Below are 23,496 nucleotides of genomic sequence, written 5' to 3' on the forward strand. Positions count from 1 at the left end.
CTTCTCTGGGAATTGATTTTTCTTTCTGGCATTTAAAGACCATTTCCACAGAAAGCTTTCTAAACAGTCTTTAAAAAGAAATAAAAATGCCTTGTTCAAACACCCTGGAAGTTTCATCTTCCAGACTGAGTACCTGATAAATGACAACAGTTTGTTTGTATTTATTAAAAATATTCTTGAAAAATAGGTAAAGCTACATAAGGGAAGCTTACTGGTCCAGTTATTGCCACATTCTGCAGGCGAGGATCCTCCCATTGTGTCTTCTTTGTATCTGCAAGACATTTTTTAATTAGTTCCAATCATTTAGGTACTTTTCAGAAATAAAATGATGAGTGGAGGGAGAATACTACATTATACATACTGTGGTTTATGAAGAATATTCTTCCATCTGTGTGAGTTCTCTCTTCCCACCCTGGCTGTAAGAAGGAGACACTTTCATTATAAATTTCTGACTGCACAGTTTGCATAAAACTCAATACAATCTGCATTTGGGGGCATTCCCCCTTCCAGGTACCCTCAGCAATGGGATTCAACACAGAGTATTTTCTGTATGAAAAAAAGAAGGCTGCCTTTTCTCATGTGCAAGTTTTGACAGTGATAATTTAAGTGTTTAAATTGCTGCAACTGCAAAACAAGTATAAAATGGTTTACTTACTGGTAGCGGGCCCAGGTCTACTGGATCTAGGGAAGTCTTCCTCCTTGGATGAGCAGAACTTTTCAGTCTTGGATCTTCCTTTGAAAACAAAACAAGCAGCATGTTAAAATCCTTTTGTTGATTTGTTTTGCTTTAATTTTTTCCTCTTTATTAATGATTGTGTAAATAATATGCCTAGTGCCAACTAGATTATTGTTGCATATTCTGCAGCCAGATAGCTCCCTGGGGATTCTCCGACCTCCAGTAGTTTACAGTTAGTGTAACTCAACTAAATTCATCTTTCCACATACTTTCTGGCTCACTTTGTGCTTTTTGGGTTTGATGTTTGTTTTTTATTTGTTGGTTGGTTGGCTTGGTGAGGTGGTGGTGTGGGGTACAGAGATGTTTGTGTTAAATGAGGCCTTTTCATATACCTGAAGAAATGACTATTCATTTTGGATTAATTTAATGCATTTCTGTTTCTCTTTCACCTGACAGTAATACTGACCTACTCTTTAGATGCTTAAGTCCATCTGTTAGCACTGCCTAGTGGTGCGCAGTGCCACTCTGTGGAACTGTAGCTTTACAACTCCAGCATCCATACTGTAGCTGCACCTGGCCTGCTTCCTTAAGAATTCACAGAAATACGCATTGAGCACTGTTCCAGGTGATAAATTCAAGGTAATGATTGCCTGCTGAAGGCAAGTTTACAAAACTAGTTTCTGTTAACAGCACACAGAAGCTTATCACAGTTCTACAGTTACAACAGAAGTGATGTTTAGGAGATGCTTTATATCTGCAAAACAGGTTCCCATATACATTGGTATTTTTCTCCTTCCAAGCAAGACTTACAAGTACCAATACAGTTTGTACGATTCATAATGTTCGACTCCTGAGAGATATTTTAAAAGACTTCACATTTTTATTAAATACAGCCCTTAGCAGATATGACACAGCTGTCTTGGCGCTAAAGAAATCTTCAGAAGCTCACTGAAAGCAGCAAAGCTTTGACTTGAGAGGAACTAGAATTTCAGTCCATGAGAGCGGTTTTCCATTACCCATGTTGTAGTTTTGGTATTGTGGTCAATGAAGAATGGTCTCCCATTGGGCGCATGCCGGACTTCCCAGCCTTTAGGGAGAAATCCTTGCTCCATTTCAGGCTGCTGCTGAGAAGACTGTTGTGATGAATCGCTTGATGTCGCTTGTGGTTGCCTTCCTACAGAAATACTTTGTGCACCTGACGACTGACCTGTTTCCATAGCAATCTATGGTAAATGATAAAAAAAATTAAATCACAGATCCATAGAGCAATATTTTTTCATTTAACCTATATTTTTGACCCTTGAAAGCAGTTTCCTAAAGCAAGTGTCAGACAGTGCATAAATTTGTTTAGTGTAAATATCAACAACATTGACTAACAATCACTAATTATTCTACCAATGTTAAAAGAAGTCTTTCAGGATTCTCAGTCAGCAATCACTCTCCAGGGGCTTTCTTGGTATATTAATAGTAGAGTGACTTGTAAATATTACTGTCCCTAACTCTTGCTGCATTCTTTCCGATATTTTATGTAGTGCTTTACCAGTTTATGCCTTTCACACCTATTCAAAGAGTTCTCTAAACTTTACTTCTATTAGGTGAGATGTTTAAAAGGTTAAATGAATAAAAGACAGTACCTGCACGACTGGCTTTATCCAGGTAGTGGTTCTAGAATTGTGATCTATGTAATAAGACCTCCCTTTTTCATCCTGTCGTTCTTCCCATCCTGGGGGTAATCCAGATGTAGTCGGCAGTAACTAAATTTTAGTGATAATAGAAGAAAAACAGTTAAGAAAACTGTGGAACTGACTGCAAAAAAGATTTTCCTCCATCAAATTAAAACTACAAGCAAAACTATAGACCAGAAGGTTCGCGATTTTCACAGACTGGATAAAACAGAAAAGCGGTATTTAAGTACTTACTGAATAGTATGAAGTAACAGATTTTAATTTTGGGTTTGTTTTTTTAAAAAAACCTCAAGCTACTCATCTAAAATGATTCAATTATATACTTGGTTAAGGCATGACTGATCCTAGTACTTCTGGCTATGAGCTCACAATTTGCAGCGTCACCATGAAAACATAATGTATGGATGTCGGTACAGCTTTCAATTACAGAGCAAACAACTTGAAAAACAAAACTTGTGTCTTCATGGAAAGACTACTTCCTTCTGCAGGCTCTATCCAAGCATTAAGGTAATGTTCAAGCAAAACCATGGAACATGAAAGCTTCACAACTGAACTCCAATTTTGCAAGACTCGTAACTGCAATTTTGTCAGGACAGCCACCAAAAGCAGGCCAAATTTAATTTTAGATGTCAGCACATAATACATTGTTAAAAAAAGTTTTAAATGAAGGAAATCCTTCAGCTTTTCTGCTACACAAGCCTGTGTTTTTTTGAAAATTACATACCACTGGATGTGCGGGCTGCTCTTCAACTCTGTACGTTTGCAGACTGCTCCTTCTGTTGGAATGGTTCTTGAAGTGAAGAGGAATGACATATTAGCTATTATTGCCACTTTAAGGATGCCAGCAAACAGTCAATGGTTATTGCACTTTAAACTACTACAGATTTATCTTGAACAAAGTACCTTACTTGTTTTGAAACGTCAGCTTAATCTAGCATTTTTGAAACTCCTATTTTAACACTGCTAGTAACATTACGCTCACAGTGTCTATTATAACCTTAAAACAGAATAATATAGAGGCTTGTGCAAGTTTTGAAAACTCTAATAGATGTTTTGGCACGTAAAACATGAGAGTTAATTGCAACCAGTTACATTACAACTGAATTGACAGTAGAGAACTTACTGCATTATCTTGTCAGTAGACTAAAGCCTGTGATGTATCAGAGCTAACACACATTTTCAGAGAACAGATTAAGTTAATAATGACAAGATATGAGAGTCTGAGACATCCAGTTTGAGGAGAGTAATTCAATCCCCAGACTTTGCATAAGCACTCACCTTTCTGCCTAGAGCCATATTTAGATCTCATCTGCTACAACTAAGCAACTGTACATCATCTTGCTTCAGAATTTCCCCGGTTACTTGAAGGATTTTTCCCTGTCTACATACACTTTCAGAATACTTCAAAACAAAAGCATGATTAGTTTTTAAATTCTTTTTTTGAGGGGCGATGGAGGTGAAGGGAGGGCAAGACTGTCATTCTAGCTGTCTCTTGCAAATAATTTGAACGTCTCCCTCTTTCTTTGCTTGAGCCACCCAAGCAAGCTGAAATAACAGTTTTCTTGTTATCAACAGGATTCTGGAGAGCAGAGATCAAGTCTTGATACTCTTGCTTTGCTCTTTTCAGCAACACTAAAGATGCCTTTGCACAAACTTAGAAAAACATAGTCCGTTCCAAATTTACATTTGGAACAGTGTTCTCAGTATCACAAAAACTAATGATTTTAGTTGAATACCAGAATCTTAGGGACTAGATGGTCTGGGTCACCTCTACAGGCTTTCCTCAATGGACAGCAGATTTCTCAAGTCACGTATCAGGTTACAAAGCTGTTTGCGGAGCTCCGGTTTCACAAGACAGCTGAGCTTACTTAATTGCTTGCTACCACCAAAAAGACAAGTCTCACTCCTGGCTATGTACTGCTGCTGCTTATTTGTAGTACGATTTGTCAGACAACCTACCATGCTATTTCAGCTCGCTAGAACTACAGAAAAAGAGTGGGGAAAAAAGGGCTATTCTCTGCTGGGTTAGCAAGCTGAACAGACTCACTGAGAGGTCAGACAAGTTTCATTAACCGGCACAAGAGCTGTGGCACTGTGTGAACAAGGTCCCTTTTTCACCGGTACGGAGTCACCAGGTTTACTCAGCCCAATCATAAAACGTTATCCCAATATTCACAATGAAATACTAGTTATTTTAAAACTTGTTCTAGTGAAAAAAAGTAATCAGTCTATAGCACAACTCCCTTCAAAATAAGCTTTCAGGACATAGACAGCTTCCTTCACCTGTAGTTTTCCCCAGCACTCACTATGACACTAGAATAATAGGTAGATTTACAGACTGAAAAACAGTCCACACAAGTCTGTTTTAATCTCAGGTAGAAATTCATATAAGCAAAGTGGGGAAAAATAAAGTGCTTGCTTAGATGGGGTTCTATAATATAAAGATTATCTTTAAATTTTCTGCATTGAGACAAAACTAAAAAAACAACAAGTGTTAAATGAAGTATTTATGAATCTAATTCTATCAGCAGTAAATTTTTGTGCAAAATATTACAGATATTTCTGCATGTTAGAACAACAAGAAAAATAATTTACATTGTAGGCTGCTGTCTGGCCAGTAGCTGAACTTCCAGAGGTAGTAAGTCTGGTATTCAATTCTTCTGCAAGGTGAGTCTGTATATCACAGTTACTCTGTGAGAGAGGTATTTGAAGGTTCTGATTACTATACATTGTTGCCTCATCTTCAGTTATAATTTCCCAGCTCTTTAAAAAGAAAGTAAAGAAAAAAAAATTTTAAAGTTAGTAGTTCCCAAATTACAGATAGTTAAGATTTCTTGACTAGATTAAAAAGAAGCATGTAGAGATTGTTGTTACCTCAGGGGAATCTCTGTTGTCTACATTTTCTGTATCCTCTGATATCTGTCGCCGATGAGTGAACACATGCTGGGCCTCCAGCTGCACACTACTGATATCTGCAACAGCTACGTTGTCCCTGTTGGCGGGAGGGAGTGAGCATACAGTAGCCATATTTTATCTTTCAACTGTAAGCTAGTCTAACAGCAAAAACATACATTATAGTCATTCTGGCAGAAGAAAAAGAAACAGTCATGAGCAATAAAATTAAATGTAAACTGTTTAAAAAGAATAACCATTCATGTCAACACAAAGTGTAAGATAAACTGAAGAACCAGATAGCATTCCAGATGTTATCTTTGTCAAAAACAAACAAACAAAAAAAAGGGAAAAAACCCCACAAACCTGAAAAAAACATGGTAAGTAATTTAATGCAGTCCCTGCTGGGAAGGAGGAACCAGACATACAGCCGGAAAATAATTTGCTTTCCATTACTATAGTTATCTCTCACAATTGCAACCAGTTTCTATTTGAAGGCATAGTGCCAGAGAACAGGAAGACTACTGGTGCAGTTAAAACCATCGCTACACATGGGCTTGAAGCTCTCTACTAATTCTCAAGCCTGTTCATGTTCTAGTTCTCCTTGCTTTCAAGGTAACCAGAGTGAACTAGTTACAGTAGTTACTACAAGACTTGAATTTTCAGGACAAAAGACATACTGAGCAGTTGGTCTTTTCCACTGTGTTCTTCTGAATTCATGATTCACATAGTAGGTCCTGCCAAGGATGTCCTGCCTTTCTTCCCAGCCTGAAGGCAGCGGAGGAGATTCTTGCTGCTGCTGTTGTGGCTGGCTAGCAGCATCTGGTTGGTCCAATATAATCCACCCAGGCTAAGAGAAAACATAACTACCTTTAATATTACCAAAGTTGGAAAAGTATCTCAATTTATTAACTACCCCCCTTTTAAGGTGCAGTTCCACTTCATCTTAAGCCAGTAGGTCTGGCTCTGAAGCTTATTGTGTATATTTCTCAAGAAATGATAGGAAAATTATGCATGAAGAAATCCGATTTTTAACTCAAGTTCCTTAAACATATTAGCATTAAAAGAGTGTTTATTCCAGGAAAATAAACCGCATTCATAGAACAGATTTTTAAAAAGTAAATAAATTTCATTTCATACATACGCTGTAAATGTACTAGTCAGATAAGTGTACCATTTTGTAACAGCAAGTTTAATTACAGCAAAGGTGGTAATGCTGATTAGAGCTGCTGGAGTCTTGAAGAGACATCTGTTGTTCTAAACTGGATGTGCTTACAAAAAGTTACAAACGTTAAGCAGTTAAGATCAAAATATCCCTATAAATTGAAGGTAGTGGAAATTCTAAAACCAGCAAGATGCCAATGTCTGCCTGGCTGGGGCCAGACAATGCCACACAGCAGTAAAAATACTGGGCAATGACACTCCCATTAATTTCAAAACAAGAAAAGTTACTAGACAGTCAGCAGCAGAACAAAATCAAAAGCCTAATGTATGTTTTCTTTTTTAGATATACTGGCAAAGCCACTCCTTTAGTTAGGAGAACTGCTCCAGAATTTTTATTCAGATTTACCACTTTTATGTAAGATACACTCAATTGATTTTAACTGGTTTGTTTCTAAAACACTGTAGCTTAGTGATTCCTAATATTTACTTTAACTTTAACTGCCCTTAATACCTGAAGACACTTGCTAGGTTTTTCAGCAATAAATATATCTTTTCCCACCTCTAATTCTTCAGCCTGATCTGTGGTTTCTTCTTCAGACCCATTGCTTTTAGGTAAGTAAGTCATTTTTAATCTAAGTTGGCCTTTAACTCTTGATTTATGGCTGCAGAAGAGAAAATAAAATGTTCTTATTGCACACTTGTGAAATTGTTACCTGGAAATAAAATAGCTGAAAAAGCACAGCAAGAGGGTTATTAAGTTTCTCAACACAAAACTTGGCTTTTTATAGTTAAAATTAAGTTCTATAATGGTACTGAGGTTTCAGACTTCCAAATACACTTTAGTATTATGTACAACTGGAAATCTTTCTTTTCAACTCACTCTTCTGAAAACTTCCCTAGTATCCACAACGCGTAACAATAAAGATCAAGAAAATACGAACTAAATTGTCTTTTTTCTTATAATTATAATAATTTTACTGTATACAGACAATCTATCAGGCATTATTTCAACCTACAGGACTACTTTTCCTAGAACTTTAAGTTACAGCAAGCTCACATACCTCAGCATCTGCCTCTCTGTTTAGCTTAATGCATCATTAGAAGCCTGAAATCAGGATTTCCCCATATTGATTTAATTTAATACTTTCACTTGGTAAAGAAAATAAGGTCCTGAAAACATCACCACTAAGTCAACTGGATACCCACACATCATCTTATTAAAATAAAGAAAACAACAAAAAAAAAACCCCACAACCCAAACTCCCATCACTAAGGTCTAATGCTTTGCCTTTTTTCTTTTCTGCTATGCAGAAAAAGTGAATTAGATTTTCTGATAGCCAGACAAACATTTCACGTAGAATTACAAACCTGTTCATCCAGATCATATCTTGGTTTCAGAAAAGCCCACATCCCTCAGAGTGGAATTAACCTGCTATCCTACTGTCCCATACAACAGTTGAAGTAAATCATTAATCATTTTGAGTATCAACAAGTCAGTCAATCTTACTCAGCTTGAGCTATTGGGAAGACAGTAACCTTATCATTCATATTCCTGTCTAAGTAAGTGCAACTACGAGCCAAAACTGAAGACCACGCGTTAACAGTACCAAAGCATCTGAGGTTACAATAAGATTTCAAGGTAGAATAGTGCCTGACACCCGTGCATTGCCAAATTCAGGTGGTAGCCACAAGAGGTCAGATCCCCGACTAACAAACAACAATTGAAGTTAACTTACGTACAGACATTGAACATAATTCTTCACTCGTTAATAGGACAGGCAATATTAAATTCAGAAAAAAAAGGAGATCAAAATGAAACCTGACAGTCACTAACTCTGCTAAAGCCACTGATCTGCTAAAAATCACGAAGTGTAGGATATTTAAAAAACACATCTGCTAGCAACGTGGCTGAGCAAGATCTGTAGATCCCACATGTTCTGATGTTATTTCTAAATTGGAACCTATTACCCACAACATGTTGACATGCATTTTATTTCAAATAGAAATTGCTAAAAACTGCTCAGATTTAGGTTAAGAACCTACGTTTTAAAAACAAACATGAAGTGCATAAGATGGTATCACTCTAAAGTGTTACCTATCATTAAACAATCCTTCCATTTGGGGCAGGGGGGTGGGGGGGGTGTCTGTTGTTTTTTCCGTTGGTTTGGGGTTTGGTTTTTAGGTTCTTTGGGTTTTGTGTTTGGTTTTTTTTTTTTAAAAAACACAGGCCTTCCTAAATGTTAAGCAGCTTTTCAATTTAAATTTTCTTATATTTGTAATTAAGGTCACATGAAACGGGCCAACAAAAGACAGGAAGGAAGGAAACAATTTCAAATGAAAAAGAAATGACAGAAGTTATGGCATAACATTGGTCAACTCCACTGTTCAGCAAAACAGTCCATTGTTCAGATTAAGTTATAACCGGAACTATATCATGGCCTGAAGAAAAATGGTTAATTCTTTACCAAATAGTCTCTAAGGATTTAAACAAATGCAGGCTTTTTAGCAGAACCACAAATAACTTACTCCATGGATGCTCAAGTTTCTTTAATGGAAACAAAGATTTAGACAATATTTACGTATGTACAAGTAATTGCATAACAGCATTGTTTAGCTATGAAAATTCAAATTTTTATGCGTATTTACTAACCTTCTTGGATGAAGAACAAAATCCTTAAATGTATATGGTCTCTCCATACTTGGATTTTCTGTCTGGAATAAGACAAGTTTTTTGAAGAAAAATCTGTATCAAACACTTGAAAGTACAGAAAATTATCAGAAATTTACAATGAGTTTCTTGAAAAGCTATGCAACATTTCAAAATTTAAATTATAAGTCCAGGTACAGTAACAGCAACACCAGCTTTAATCTTAGTAACAAAACTAATTCCCCAGTTCAAGAAAAAAAAATTACTTTTCAGTATAAATGTATTACAGTTTCAAAAGCACAGAAAAAACCCAACCCCACGACTGTTTGGCCTGAAATCAAGGAACAGCTTATCAATTTTCACATTTACAACATTTACCATAACTATTTTCCCCCTCTCAGTATTCTTCAAATATTTTACACGAAACATACATAAAAAGCCATTTCTAGTTTTAGGAGTTGGGGATAAAAAAAACCAGTCACAGAAAAACTGGTTCTGAGAACACCTCTGTTCTGATTCACAGAGGTGAAGTTGCTCAGCAAAAAGCAGCACAGTGGTGAACAGACAAAATTTTATAAATACACATCTCAGGTACAGGTAGACTGTTCCAAAACTTGTTTTTATTTTTGAAAAACCTAAAGGCACTCCTAACTTTTGTAGCAGGAGAAACCAATATAAACAAGATAACCTACTTTTTTTTTAATAAATATGAGCATTAAAAAACCCCTAACAAATCTACAAAAGAAAACCAAACAAAACACCCACAAAGCAGGAGAATCTATTAATTTACATTACCAGTACAGTCGACGTCCTTACATGACTAACACAGCTGCATGCAGAATAATTTGTCCCTTTCACAGTCTTAAAGCAAAAACAAACCAACAAACAATACAAACCGGTAACTGATAAAGAGGAATATCCACTTGCCCAAGAAAATCATCTCGAGTCTATGGAAATAAAAATAAACAACACAGAAAACTTAAAGGTGCGAAGTGTTTTAAAAACATTGTTCTAAAGCCCTGATCACACAGTAATGCTTTCTGAGAACCAGAAGACACTCTTAAGCCACAGACAATAAAGCTTGTTCTGATGCCCTGGACAGTCCTGTCTTCCTCAGAATAAATGGGGGTGGAGATTCAGATTGATTTTTAAATCATAGAGACTAAGGCTAATCAAACCGGAGAGAGTTGTTCAGCATCCAGACGGAGACTGTCCACGTCTCCAGTAGAAACGCTGTCCTGAAGGGCATACTTTCTCCCTCAGCTGTCTCAGTAAAATAATTAATTGTCTTGGTATATGTTTAAGCAACTAAACATTTATCAACAGATTAACACAGAACTAAAGACATTCTTCCTCCTAGGAGCGCCTGACAATTTTTATAAGCACATAAAAATGTTTAAAACAGGCATATATAAACATTTTTCAAAATAATACAGCTACTATAAAAAATAAAATGAAGCAAAAATAAGTTTCATCTGTGATAAGTGCTTTGGAAGTTCCAGCAATTCTAGCTGACCCAAGCCTGGCAGCAGGAGCTTCAAGCTTGGCATCACCCCTACCCTCTGCCTGACATTCCAGTTGACATCTGAAAACACACTGGAATTTGTTATACCCGTGAAAAAACACCAATCGCCTTACGCATGGAGAAGTTTAGTTTTAAAATCTGAAACGTGAAAGATTCTGCCCTGATTTGTATGTCTGGACTGTCTGACTATGCCCAAACTATGAATGCAGCAACTCTGCAGCCTGGGTCCCTGCAGCCTGTGCTGTAGTACCAGGGGAGGGGCTGACAATACACGCTACCATCAGAGAGTTTACTTTTGATCATTGACTTTTGCCTGACAAAGGCATTCAAATTTTAGTAATTTGCATTGGTAATCTCAATATTCACCAATAATCACTGCCAACAAAGTACTTTACCTGCCTTCTTACTGGATTACTGGAGAATGCCGAGTTGTTTCAAGTTCATTTGTAATTTGAAAGCCTTTGTGAATCTTCACATAAGCAGGAACATGTATTATATGGGTCATTTAATCACTACCTGTGCTCTAAAATCAAGCGGGCATGACATTTTTAGAAGGTCTGTATAAGCCCATGGCATTTTTCAAAAATCTATGCTGTAACATAGCATAACTTTTTTTGTATAAGCAGATAAGGATCTGTGAAAGTCTTCAACAGCGTAACCTGTGCAGCCTCTGGATTTCTAGTCCTGATTTTTTCAGCTAACGAAAGATTTGGTGCCTATTCTTTCCTAAATCTGTTCATGTACCATCAACTTTTATGCAAGCTCACCACCCCAGGATTTTGATGGCCTTCTTTTCCATTATGAGGCTCTGCACCTTGCTGACATCCAATCCCTTCACCTGAGGGCAAAGCCATGGGTTTCACCTTCCATCTAGTAAACTGTATTTTTACTTTTCACTGCTAACATTTTACAGCATTATAACTGCAGTCCAATTCTACTAATACGTTTTGTCCCATTGATGGCATTTCTCATTCAAACAGCTCTGACGTTAAAGGCTGCAGGCACTTCCTGAAACAGCTCTTTCTCCCTTAATTCTGGTACCTTTTTTCCTCAGCTCTGTTGTCCTAAGTTTGTCGTTTCATCTTTAAATCATACATGTATATGGAGAACCAGTGCCTCACATTTTTCACACCTTCAAAAAGCACAACTAGACTGCAGAGCTCGTCATAAATGATAACATGCTAAAAATCTAGAGACGCATAACTTTAAATGGGTTTTGTAGTGTGACTGTTACGTTCAGATTTGAGAGAGGGTGGGGGGGAGTGGAAATAAAAACAAAGCACCCGCCTTTTTAGTTCACAAACTCATTTGAGATAAAAAGCTGCAACAGGTTTTCATACTTGAAGAATCTGAAGCTTCACGGAACCACTGAAGGAAAACTTTCTGTATTATTACAGACCACAAGCTTCTGGAAAAATACAGCTATCATTTCTGCCTATGAGGTTCTTTCTAAAACGGCACGGCACATACCTTAGCCATGTTAAAAGGCTTACTACTTGTAAAGTTCTTGGCAATCTTCAAGTGGAACATGCCTTTCAAATAAATTACTGGAATGTGGGGCAGATGTCTGCTGTATTTTAGAAAACCTCAGAACATTGTGTTTGTTACCAGCATTATTTCAGTACAGGCTCCTGTTATTCACTTTATTATTCTGCTGTGTCTCCTGCTATTTTTAGCAGAGCTAGACTCGATAACCAACCTTTAACAGTACTTTCTCCTCCAGCCAGAGAGTAAAATCCTCCAGTAGAGACTTTTGATGCCCTCCAAACAACTAATACATAGATCAGACAGCAAGAATGCTCTTTCGCAATGTGTCCCACCATGGCGAGCTAACTAACTGCCTTCAGAGGAGCACCAAAGAAGCTTTGAAACAGCCATCGCACAGTAACAATCCAACACCAGTGGAGCTGAAGCTGTTTGGATCTCTGTTTCCTGAGAGCAGGCAGCCCAGTTTTTTCAAGGTAGACAAGCGGGTCAGTTGTTCTTGTATACTTCTAATTTCTCAACAGCCAGAGAACTCAAACTTTCTGCTTGCCAAACTGTAAGTGCATAAACCTCAATTAATGATATAGTACACTAACAAAGAGGCCTTTTATTCTACTGATTCATTGGTTTAGTCTATGGAAAGTTATTAAAAACATGTGAGGACAGACAGCTGCTGGATACAATCATGTAAAGAACTGTGGTGCAATGCCAAAGCAAGTGTGCAAAGAGCAAAAGCACCAAAAGACAGTAATCCAGTCACAAACTTCACAAACTCTTTTTCATCTATTTTATGAACGTATACTTAATAAGACGTAACAGTTACGGGTTTGAAATTTTTTTCCACAATTCCCATCAGAAAATGGATTTTCAGCAGACATCCTTATCGAAGCCACACACTTAAGAGTAGTACTGAGAACATCTATAACTTATCAGGTTTGAAGACAGTTAACTGAATTCAATGCTCTTCTTAATTGCTGGATTCACTACAGTGCCTTTTGAAACAGCTCTTGTATAAAAACCAGGGTGTTGAAATAACAGGTATTTTCTCTACTAACTTTTGTGACTTATTTTTGTTGGTGTTAGTGGAGGAATAAGAACCTAAGCATATTTCCAGTCTTTTTCTGACTAAACAGACAGCTAGTTGTGCACAGAAATCTACGGCTGTATGGCAAAATGAGAAATCATACAGCTTTTACTGGAAGGAATATAAAGTATCAATTCAAACTGGAAAAATAAGCAGTGATAGTCTGGATCACTATTTAAGAGAACAAGAGCTCAACAGACCCCATATGAAACCAACATTCTTCTTGCTTAAACACCCAAACATCAACATTAGTTACAAGCTTGATGAGAATAAAAAAACCAAAAAACAAAAAAACCAACCAAACATCTTTCCTGAGCTACACTCATAATTTCAAGTATTTTTCTTCTCATGCTGTGCTGAGTATATTATTTGACTCTCTTGAACCCTAAATTGAGAAAAGTGAGTGGTTTTTTCTTCCATAAAATACTGCCAGCGTATGCTATTCATCATGGGAAAATAACAGTTTCAAAAAAGCAAAATTCAATTATGATGTGAAGACCGTACCAAATTAATGGATTCTAAAAGTAATGTCTTCTGTCTTGCAAAGCAATAAATACCTTACTGCATGGAATTCATTGCAGTCTCAGTCTGCGTTATTTTTAAGTGAGAGATAGATGGATTTTTTTTTTTAATGATGCATAGGCATTTCTTTTTAGTTGGCATCTATGATCAACCATCTACAATATTGAGATGTAAGAACCTATCAGCATTTTGGAGAAAACACGTACTGTGAGATCAACGGTTATTACACAATGTATGTTTCTGCAGGACCTTCCACCCTGCTTCAACAGCAAGGTGTCAGCGTAACATGCCTCAGCAGTTTTACCATCTGTTTAACAGACAGCATTTAGAAATGACACTGAAGTTATTTTCACTAATTCTCCCTTGCTTCCAAAGATATTTCCAGAAAATTGCTTCTCTAAAAAGACCAGAGTAGAAGTGTCATCTGTTTCTCCATTTACAGCTTACATTTTTTATACAGAACCAGAATCTTATAGATAGCTTCCTTAGAAGTTCATATATAGTCTACAGTAATTTTATAACCACCTTCACCTATTACTCCACTGTTTGCTGCTTTGAGAACTTGTGCTAGAAAATTCATTAACAAAGCAATTTAAGATGGTTGGACTTCTTTTTGCATACAAGACTCACTGTCACACAAATCACAGGAAGACAAGGACTGGACTAATAAAACCAAAGCATATGTATGCGCAACCAACAGAGAACAGGTCGAAAGTTAGTAATGCATATATTTTATTCATCAGGAATTGGAGTTCCTTTGGGTGTATGTACAGATGTGCCAAATCATCGGCCATATAAAAAGCAGGAATATTACATTTTTCTGAATGAAATTCAGAAAAAGTACCAAATATTTAATGAGGTACTATTTCAACGAGCCATTCCTGAGATCAACTCAGTTAACTTCACAGTAGTATAAAAACATAAAACTTTTGCAACTGTTTGTAGAAGCTTTTGTGCCAAGTCTTCAGACCAAGGAAATCTTGAAAAAACAAATTCTGGTAATAACAATTCCAGGTGCACTTTTACCTTCACCAATTAACACTATAAAAACTATATTCTTTATAAGGTAAATATTTGTCCCAAATCGAACTTATTAGAAACAACGATTACTACAACTGGCTACGGTAAAAACTCTATTAAAAATAAGTACTGTTCATAATAAATTCTGGAAACCTTTTTTTTGAACAAGCACTCACACTTTCACATTACTGCTCAAGGCCTTATCGCTTACTCTAGGAAACCCACCAATTGCCAGTGAAATCATCTAGGTCTAAAACAATCCAGTTCCATGTTTCTTCCCGCATTTCTCTTACTGAGTAGCTAGAACGTCCCATTTGCATTTTAATACATCCTTACTTCAATGACTCCAATTCGAGTTCCTGTGTAACTTCAGCTAGGAAATTGCTGATGTCCTTCTTAAATTCTGTTTGCTTATGTTGATGAACCTAAAAGTGGCCCACGATCTCAAACAATAATTGCGTCTATCAATGCAATGGTAGACTTATGGTAGACTTCAGTTAACCATAAACTGCCACAACAGAAAAAAAAATGTGAAACAGACATGATTATAGATTCAGAAACTAACACTGAAATGAGCTACATTTTGCTGGCTGCATTCCCAAATCAGTGTGTTCTGTTCTCACAGCAAGAGGAAGAAAGTTCACTTGAAACAGAGACACTTAACAGAAATGCAGGGCAGTCCCCTTCAGACACGGGTGAAAGTCAGTCACTAACCAAACGACTTGCCTGAAAAGGCCAGTCAGTTTTGCTTGCTTGCTCAATCTGAAATTCATCTGCTTCTGGAAGATGAGAAAATATGCGTTGGAACAAGAACTCTCAGCCCAGGGTGAGGGAAGAACTTGAAAGAGCAGGTCTACCATTTGATCCGAGGTGGCTGCAAGGGCTGAGCATGCACCAAAGAGCCTAGTAGTCAGATTAGCACTCTGCGTGGCCTTGTATCTTTTCCCTAGCAATGGGCAAGAGCAGATGCTTAAGGAAATAATAAAAGCAACAGTTAAGAATAGTACTTCCTCTGATATATGCCCTGCTTTCTAATAAACAAGTGGTCATGGACTTTTTGATCCTGATGTTAAAATACATCTTGAGAATGTTAATACCCTTCGACAGACCTTTCTTCAACTTCGGTAACCTCTTCTGGAAATGCCTTTCTGCTTTTGGCATGCACAAAATCTCGCAACAGTGAGCTCAGCAACACAGAAGGGAACATATTTGTTTTATCAGAGTAGATTCACTGTTTAAACTCACCTCCCTTGAACTGTAGTTTTATAAAACTCCCTTTATGCCACTTCTGTCCTACCCCAAAGCTGAAAAGCCCTTAGTCTACTTAATGCCTCCTCACATAAAACTTCGCCCAGCCTTGTGACCTTCTTGGTATTTTTCTAGTTCTATCTGCTACCTGAAAAAGGATGACCAGAAATACGCATGCCACGCACATATGTGGATTTGTACAGCTCCATGATGGTGTTTTTAATTTTGTTAGTTTATTCCTTTTCTAATAAATCCTAACCTTCTATTTGCCTTTCAACTGTCAACAAGATTTGGGCTGACATTTTCAACAAGTCACTCATCTTGACATAAACAATTTCCTGACCAGGATGGGAGACCATTACCACACATGCATCATTAGCTGTTTTCCCTCTATGTGCAGCACCTGGCATTTATCAGCTGTCCTAACTGTCCATTCTACTGTCTAGTCACCCACTGCCATGAGAATTTTTGCAACTTCAGAGGTACAATTTAATTCTCACTTTTGTTTATCCTTTAATTAGTTGTCATCAATGAGGATGCTTTTTTCTACACTTATGTCCTGAGAGCATTTTTCAGAACTTCTGCCGAATGTTCTTGTCAAGTATTGACAAACTCAGCATCCGGCATCAACCAGCTCACTCATCTTCATGTCACTGCTTCACTTGATTGGCAAGACAAAACTTCCTTTTATGAAAGCAGTGCTCAGCCTCCCTCCTTGTAAACAGGAAACATGTCACATGTCTACTAATTCTATTTCATGTACGCTTTCCCCCAGACCAGCCTGGTGCAGCAGCCTTTTGGTCATTTTTAAACACCAGCATACTACTTACCATCTTCCTTCAGTAAGGGAATCTAACAGACTAAAAGATTATTCATTCTAGTTGGTATTTCAACAATTTTATAGTGGAGCTTCTCGACAATTCTTGGGAGAACACCTGCCAGTACTATTAGTTTTGTTAACGGCTTCTGTCTTATGCTATAATCCTCACAAGGACTATGATTTCTACACCACCTAATATTTTCCAAGAAATGTTTCTGTTTAGCCCAAAGCGTCGATCATTTATTACAAAAAGCAAAAAAGTATGTCCCATTGTACAAAACCCAAAAGTTACAGCAATGACTGTGGCCTCACATCTGAAAGCCTCCAAGTTACTTGGCTAGTCAGGAATAAAGAGAAGAATGTCTCTGTCTTGCCTTGGGAACAAGCTTTACCTCAACATGCTCTTAAAAGTATACTAAGCCTTAAGGGACAGAGTAACTATAGCTTGTGGTTACACTAAAGAAGCCACGCCATCAATGCTTCCCCCTCTCTCATGGTAGATTAAAAGGACATGAATCAACCTGAAGGCTGGATAATTAAATATTTATATAAGCTGTTTCAGGAGCTCTGCTCTGCATGCTTTTACAGTTTTAGTTTCCTCTTCTGTTGGCATGACAGACCTACCCAAATTCAGTTTGGCTGCAGACTATAAGCAGAATGAGGTTCCTCATAATCTGTGCAGAGCACAATCAACTAAAACTCTTCTTTAATAGGTACGTGAAGTGCTGCTGGTGAATAGAAAGTGCTAGAGCTTTGCTATACAGGGTTATTCAACTATTCTGCTACAGCCCAGACACTGTTCCTTACAGCATGACCATATCCTGAAAGTTAGGTTATAGTTCACTGTTGCCAAATACAACTTGCTAAAACTGACAAATTTTAGGGATGGAACTGATACCAAATAATATTAATTGATTGTTTCCTTTGCTAATAATTCCACATAGCAACCGTTCACAGCTAGTGTGAACTGTATGGTTTAATCACATCCTTTGTGAATAATCTTTTTTTCCCTGAAGAAGATTGCTAATCAAAAGCTAAAGGCATGAGGAAAGGTGGAGAAGAAGCTGTAAAAACACTCCACATTTAAGGGAGAGGGAAAACAGAAGAAATCAGTACACGTTATCAAACCAGTACTAGTTATTGTTGTATAAAGGATGAAAGTAGGAGATCACCTGTAACTTATAAACTGTTAATTATTGTGAATAGTTTCCACTGCTTTTCTTTAATGCTTTGATGTATACTTCAACTTCTAAAATTTGAGACAACATGAATAGTATTATGTGATTTAAGTAGAACATAGTTGCTCCTCACAAAAACACCAATGAAATTCAATCGCAGTTCTTGACTGAACTGATACATCATGACATAGCACTGTGCCATAGACCATCCTCTAACATGACTCTTCAAGATATGTAATACTGAACAAGATGAAAATTGTTAGGCGATGAGGTTGTCGTAGCACAATAGCACAGAGATGTCAATTTGTGCTTTGTCTTGGATTGCCTCTATAATCCTTTTCTTCACTTGCCCCTTTTCCACCACACTTCCTTGCACAGATTTGGGATACTGACACCCACGCAGCTCCTTTGCTCAACATGCAAAGATGAAGAAGGCTGGAGACAAGCCTCAGTTGTCTGCCCCTGCTCTTAGCACTTCTCCTTTGTTGGACCATTACCTCCTGTGAAGGAGTTTTGCTAAGTCAGAAGCCCCATACATAAAGAGGATGCAAGACCAAGGACAACCTCAGACTATTCAGGGCTAACTTGTAGTGCAGCATTTATCCAGGGAATCAATACCCTCTAGGCACAGATTCTGGTACCTTCAGCAAGCTAAGATCAGCTAGGAAGTTAGTGAAGAGAGATTCTCACACGGAGCCCCCTCAAATTACTGTTTGACCAAGATTTGCATATAGTACTTAAAGAGTCAAAGACAGAGTTCCAGAAACCGGTGAAAAAAAATCTCAAGAATTAGTTCCAGCTAAAGGTTTTCTTCACATGAACCTGACAGTAGAAAAGAGTTTTCGTTATTTCACACCACCTATGAAGTATTGTTTCAAAACACGTATGTCACTCACTAGAGACAAAACCAGAGTAAAATTACTTTTAAACAAAAGGGTAACAAAACAATGACTCCCTTAACTGTATAAGAAATGATTTTAAAGGTATACAGTTGCTGAAACAGATTTGCAAGTACATTTACGATGCTCACAATATCTGACCAGCAGCAATGCCAATGGAGAAGGAACAGCTAACATCAACAGGGATGTCAGCACAACATTATACTTGTGGAAGAGATTAACACAGCTTTTTTTTTTTTGGTTTGTTGATGGTCTACAAGAAGTGGAACTGTAGTAACTGCTTCTGCCTTCCTCCATACCTCTTGAAGTTTACATACCTAAGATGACGTGTAAACTGTTCCCTTATTCACTCCTACCCTCCCAGTTCACACCAGAGATGTCAAAGTGCTTTAGTTGCAGATTTATTTCTACTTGAAACAGACTCACTGAAAAAACACTGAAAACAGAAATACAAAGTCAAGGACAACCTTCAATGCTGCTGCCATGGACTAACTCTTCCGCCTGCTTTGTGTAAATGAAATTCCACTGCCTACTGCAGAACCTATTTGGTATGTTTCTAGTAAAGATCAGCAGTGGTATGTAGGCTATCATCATTCCACATTTTTCAACTTAATTAAAAATAAGCCAAGGCCAGTTGTCACAGAAATGGTGTTTTGATTTCTTTTTTTTAAGTCAGCCTTTAACAAGCTGTTGATTATAGAAAGCAGGAAATCTGATAGGAGGTGGCTGAAGGCTAGTAGCTAGGCACATAAGAAAAGAATGCATAGACCTTTCACTGCTTCAGCCTCTGACCAAAGCGCTGATTTGATTTCATGACTGCTCTGTACAGATAGCTGACATTACTAAATGCTACTCCAGTATCAACTCGTTAAACTTGAGCCCAGACTCAGCATATCAATATACTAGGCCAGACTAACTGGAGTCAAGAGAAATATTTTGGGAGTTGTTTATTTTTAAACGAGTCACAATACACCATGATAATTAACTGGCCTGTGTAATTAAATGATTGCCACAGAATCTATTCTATTTGTCATGAAGACTGTAATAGCAAATACAACAGTATTTACCTATTCTACTTGAGAGAACTGCTGAACTGCCATGAAGTCAGCTATGGGTTTTCTTGGTCTGGTGGGGGAGGCTTTCAGTTTCTCATAACATGTTTTATAGGATATTCTATAAAAGCTGATTCTACATAAACACTGAAAGGGCCATTTCAGGACTGAAAGGCTCCTGTGTCTGTTGTTAGGTAAAAGAATTTGAAACAAGTATACTGCTATAAAACCTTCTGTATCCGATTTTCTGTGATCAGAGATCTTTTTAATTTGTAAGTAGACATGGAACAAATCTAAGTATTTGCAAAGACATGAGAAGTACAAGACAACCACAATGGTTCAGGATTCAGACCTTTTTTCCATTTTTTATTTTTAAACTTGTCTCTCACCTTCTAGTCAGAAGATGAAATCTTAAGAATTCAGGGTGTTAATGCTGCAAAACTAACACAGCAAAAAATTCTCTCAACTACTACAGAAGCATGCTATCAAGTGCTTTAAAAAGTTAGTCTCCTTAGATTTTATGTCAATTCACTGTAAGCACTGCTCCCAGGAACTGAAATAAACCATTGTCAGGCCAGTGTCCAGGTGCTCCGGAAATGTTTGCTAGCAATCTAACCCTAAACTCAGATTCTATATAAACTGAATTTATTAAAATTCATTCAGTATTAAAATATAAAACATCAATTGCCATTAAACACAGAAACTAGCAGTGCAAGTTCATGAGAAATGTGCTTGAAGTGCATGACTCAACATGTTTTCCTTTTTACAATACTTCTTAAAAATAACTAGATCCAGACGAAAAATAAGTCATAATCTGTTTGTGCTTATGGTGGAATTTACCAATAACTTTAGATTTGGGGATGAGGAATCACCAAACAATATGAAAACAGAGGGAAAGTGCATTTTTCTTCAAACTCTTTTTAATCAAAAAGCAGTACCACATTCCAAAAAAGTCAAAAAGTGTAGAACCATCAGGCACTACTCTAAGGGCAACAACAGGCTGAAAATTACCTCCAAGGTAATTATATTACTCGTTTAGAAAGGGACTGTCATAAACTACAGATCTTTGGCATAAAGCCTTTTGCTTCAACAAGCATGTTACTTAAGTGGTAGTGGGGTCAATTCAGAGAGAATGGGATCTTAAAGCAATTTTGGTGCACCAACGAATGTTTTCTTGATCAGCATTCACAATTAAAATTAATATATAATATTCATATCTTTCAAGTATTCACATTATTTAAACAAGTCTTAAAATCCACATTTTTATGGGTTTCACCTTACAATATAAGCTGCCTTAAGAGTCAATTAGAGCAAACACACTTCTGCAGTTTAGTTGGATGCGAGTTTCATTACCAAAAAAAAGTATTTAATGTAAGCCTTCTAGACCCAAGTGCTATAATTTGAACAGCAATGTTGTTGAGAGAGGTATTAAGTTACAGCGTACTGCTCAGGCTGAAGTAGTGGTTGGAAGGAAAAAAAAAAAAAAGAGAGGAAACACTGAAAATTCCTGTGGTTCAGGGTGTATACAGAAACAAATGGTATTTACAGTTTCTCTGCTCAAATATTACTTATCTTTAATTCTTATACAGCAAACTGTTCTGTAAAATAAAGCCTGTAAGAAACAAACCTAAAGGACTTTACAGTAATCCTCTGATTTTTACCCATTTTATATACAATTGTAGTAATTACTATTAATTTACAGAGAAGTTTAAATAATTCCCATGCCTAGATAACTAAACGAGAAAATCCCTTTGAGTGTCTGCAAACAGAAAATAATTGTTTATAATTTTAAATATAGGTATTTCACTGTAAGACCTATTCACCTATGCTATTTTATGTACCGTATTAAGAAACAATCTAAAACCCAAATGTTACAGATTACAAAAATTAACTTCCTAACGGTGACAGTTTGACACCATTAGAAAAATCTTGAAATTGTTGTGTTTAAGACTTGATTGTAAATTTTATTATTTTCCAGTTAAATTTCAGCTGGAAAATACCATCAAATTTTTCTATAAACCAGAACACTCACCTTCTGGGGCCTCCAGAAAGAAGTGCTAGACATTTCCCTCTTAGAGCCTCCGTATCTTTTCTTAACACCAGTTGGTTTTCCTTCATTCCCAGGTTTGAACTGTATGTGCAACTGAGATGTCCTTGCACTATGACACTTGTATTTAAGGCTGGATAAACTGCAAGAAACTTTCTGATGTGATCCTTCCAGCGAAACACTCCTTTGCAAAACATGGTGGGTTTTGCCCATCTGGGCATTCGGTCTTTCCAGTTCATTTATATTAATATGATATTCTGATCCTATTTGTGAGGGTAAACATGCAGATGTGCTACGTGCCAGCTTTAAATGAGGGTATTTTGCACTGGAGTTCAGATTTAAATCTGGACTGCTACAGCTGTTAACCACTTCACTTCTCGATGCAAATGCTCTTTGAGCGAGATGAACTGAAACACGTGAGAAGCCATCAGGTCCATCTTCACAAGGTGCCTGCTCAGAGCTACTCAAAATTTGCCTTTTGTCCTGTAACGATGTATTCAAGTGAAGCAGTCGAATGTCTCTGACCTCGCCAGAAGAGCACACTGTTTTTGACAGTCGAAGTCCATTGACTGCTGTTGAAAGGAATCCCTTGGAAATTGTTTGATCTTCTTTTTGCGCTGTCTCACTAGGAAAAATCATTAGTTTATGGGAAGTTTGATAGGTACCTCTATGTGGTAGTTGACCTGAGCTTACTGGAGAAGATGGAGGAGTACTGGAAGGACTCCTAGGGAAAATAACCAGTGATGAACAGCGTCGCAGCGGAATTTTAGTTTTCCTCCTCACTGACAAAGCATCTTGGTCAAAAGTCGTATTACTTCTACACAGAGTTTCCTGAGAGGAGCTGTTCCTATAGAGATTACATTTGTTTGCAGTGCCTCTACATGAAGAATCACCATGTACAATGCTACTACAGAAAGTACCATCACTCACTGAAAGAGTGCCACTACCACTGTCACTGATGACACTGTTACTGTATGAACCTCCATCACTTGTGGTACTTGCACACGACCCGTAGTCACTGCCAGCGCTGCTGAATGATCCACTGTCACTGGCTGCAATACTGCCAAGGCTGCCATTGCATGGAGCAGTACTGCTCAGAAGGCTATCATTAGATCGATGATGAACCACAGTTCCAGTGCCGCAATTTCCTTCGTTACCAATACCAATGAATGAAGTGTCTTCACCAGTAGCTACAGCATCACCAGACCGAAAACATCCACCGTATTTTCTAGACTGTAGTGAAATGTGCAGTGAGGTGCTCTTTTTTATTTGTGATGAAGAAAGAGTTGCATTCTCCTCTTGATTAATTATTTGTTGCATTACAGGTGCATAAGCCACTTGTCTAGGAGTCAGTTTCATTTGTGTAACATTCGGTGCAGAATTCTGTGATTTTTTGAAGTACGTATAATTGTTACTATCCAAAACATCTTCAGAGGTTTCCAATAACGGATCTGTGTTGCTTCTTTGGGTAGCAAAATGCAATCTTAACCGTCGTGCCATTTGTTTTCATTTCTACGCATGTTAGCCAATGAAAACCACAAAGATCCTTCAG

The 23,496-nt window shown here is 37.4% G+C and overlaps 1 protein-coding gene across 1 annotated transcript in view; it reads right to left on the reverse strand.

Moving 5' to 3' along the window:
• NEDD4 (neural precursor cell expressed, developmentally down-regulated 4, E3 ubiquitin protein ligase) overlaps nucleotides 1–23,496 on the reverse strand; it is a 40,422-nt gene that overhangs the window by 8,794 nt on the left and 8,132 nt on the right. The window contains exons 5-16 of the mRNA XM_010143549.1: nucleotides 9,961–10,011; nucleotides 9,068–9,129; nucleotides 6,977–7,079; nucleotides 5,934–6,103; nucleotides 5,236–5,353; nucleotides 4,957–5,124; nucleotides 3,086–3,151; nucleotides 2,311–2,430; nucleotides 1,693–1,899; nucleotides 656–733; nucleotides 362–416; nucleotides 213–271 (exon numbers count right to left, since the gene is read on the reverse strand). Of these exons, the coding sequence (XP_010141851.1) occupies nucleotides 213–271; nucleotides 362–416; nucleotides 656–733; nucleotides 1,693–1,899; nucleotides 2,311–2,430; nucleotides 3,086–3,151; nucleotides 4,957–5,124; nucleotides 5,236–5,353; nucleotides 5,934–6,103; nucleotides 6,977–7,079; nucleotides 9,068–9,114 (1,191 nt within the window). The 5' untranslated portion in view covers nucleotides 9,115–9,129; nucleotides 9,961–10,011. The remainder of the gene's footprint in view (nucleotides 1–212; nucleotides 272–361; nucleotides 417–655; nucleotides 734–1,692; nucleotides 1,900–2,310; nucleotides 2,431–3,085; nucleotides 3,152–4,956; nucleotides 5,125–5,235; nucleotides 5,354–5,933; nucleotides 6,104–6,976; nucleotides 7,080–9,067; nucleotides 9,130–9,960; nucleotides 10,012–23,496) is intronic.

Source organism: Buceros rhinoceros, unplaced genomic scaffold, assembly GCF_000710305.1.
Source record: "Buceros rhinoceros silvestris isolate BGI_N320 unplaced genomic scaffold, ASM71030v1 scaffold1509, whole genome shotgun sequence".
Classification (NCBI taxonomy): domain Eukaryota; kingdom Metazoa; phylum Chordata; class Aves; order Bucerotiformes; family Bucerotidae; genus Buceros; species Buceros rhinoceros.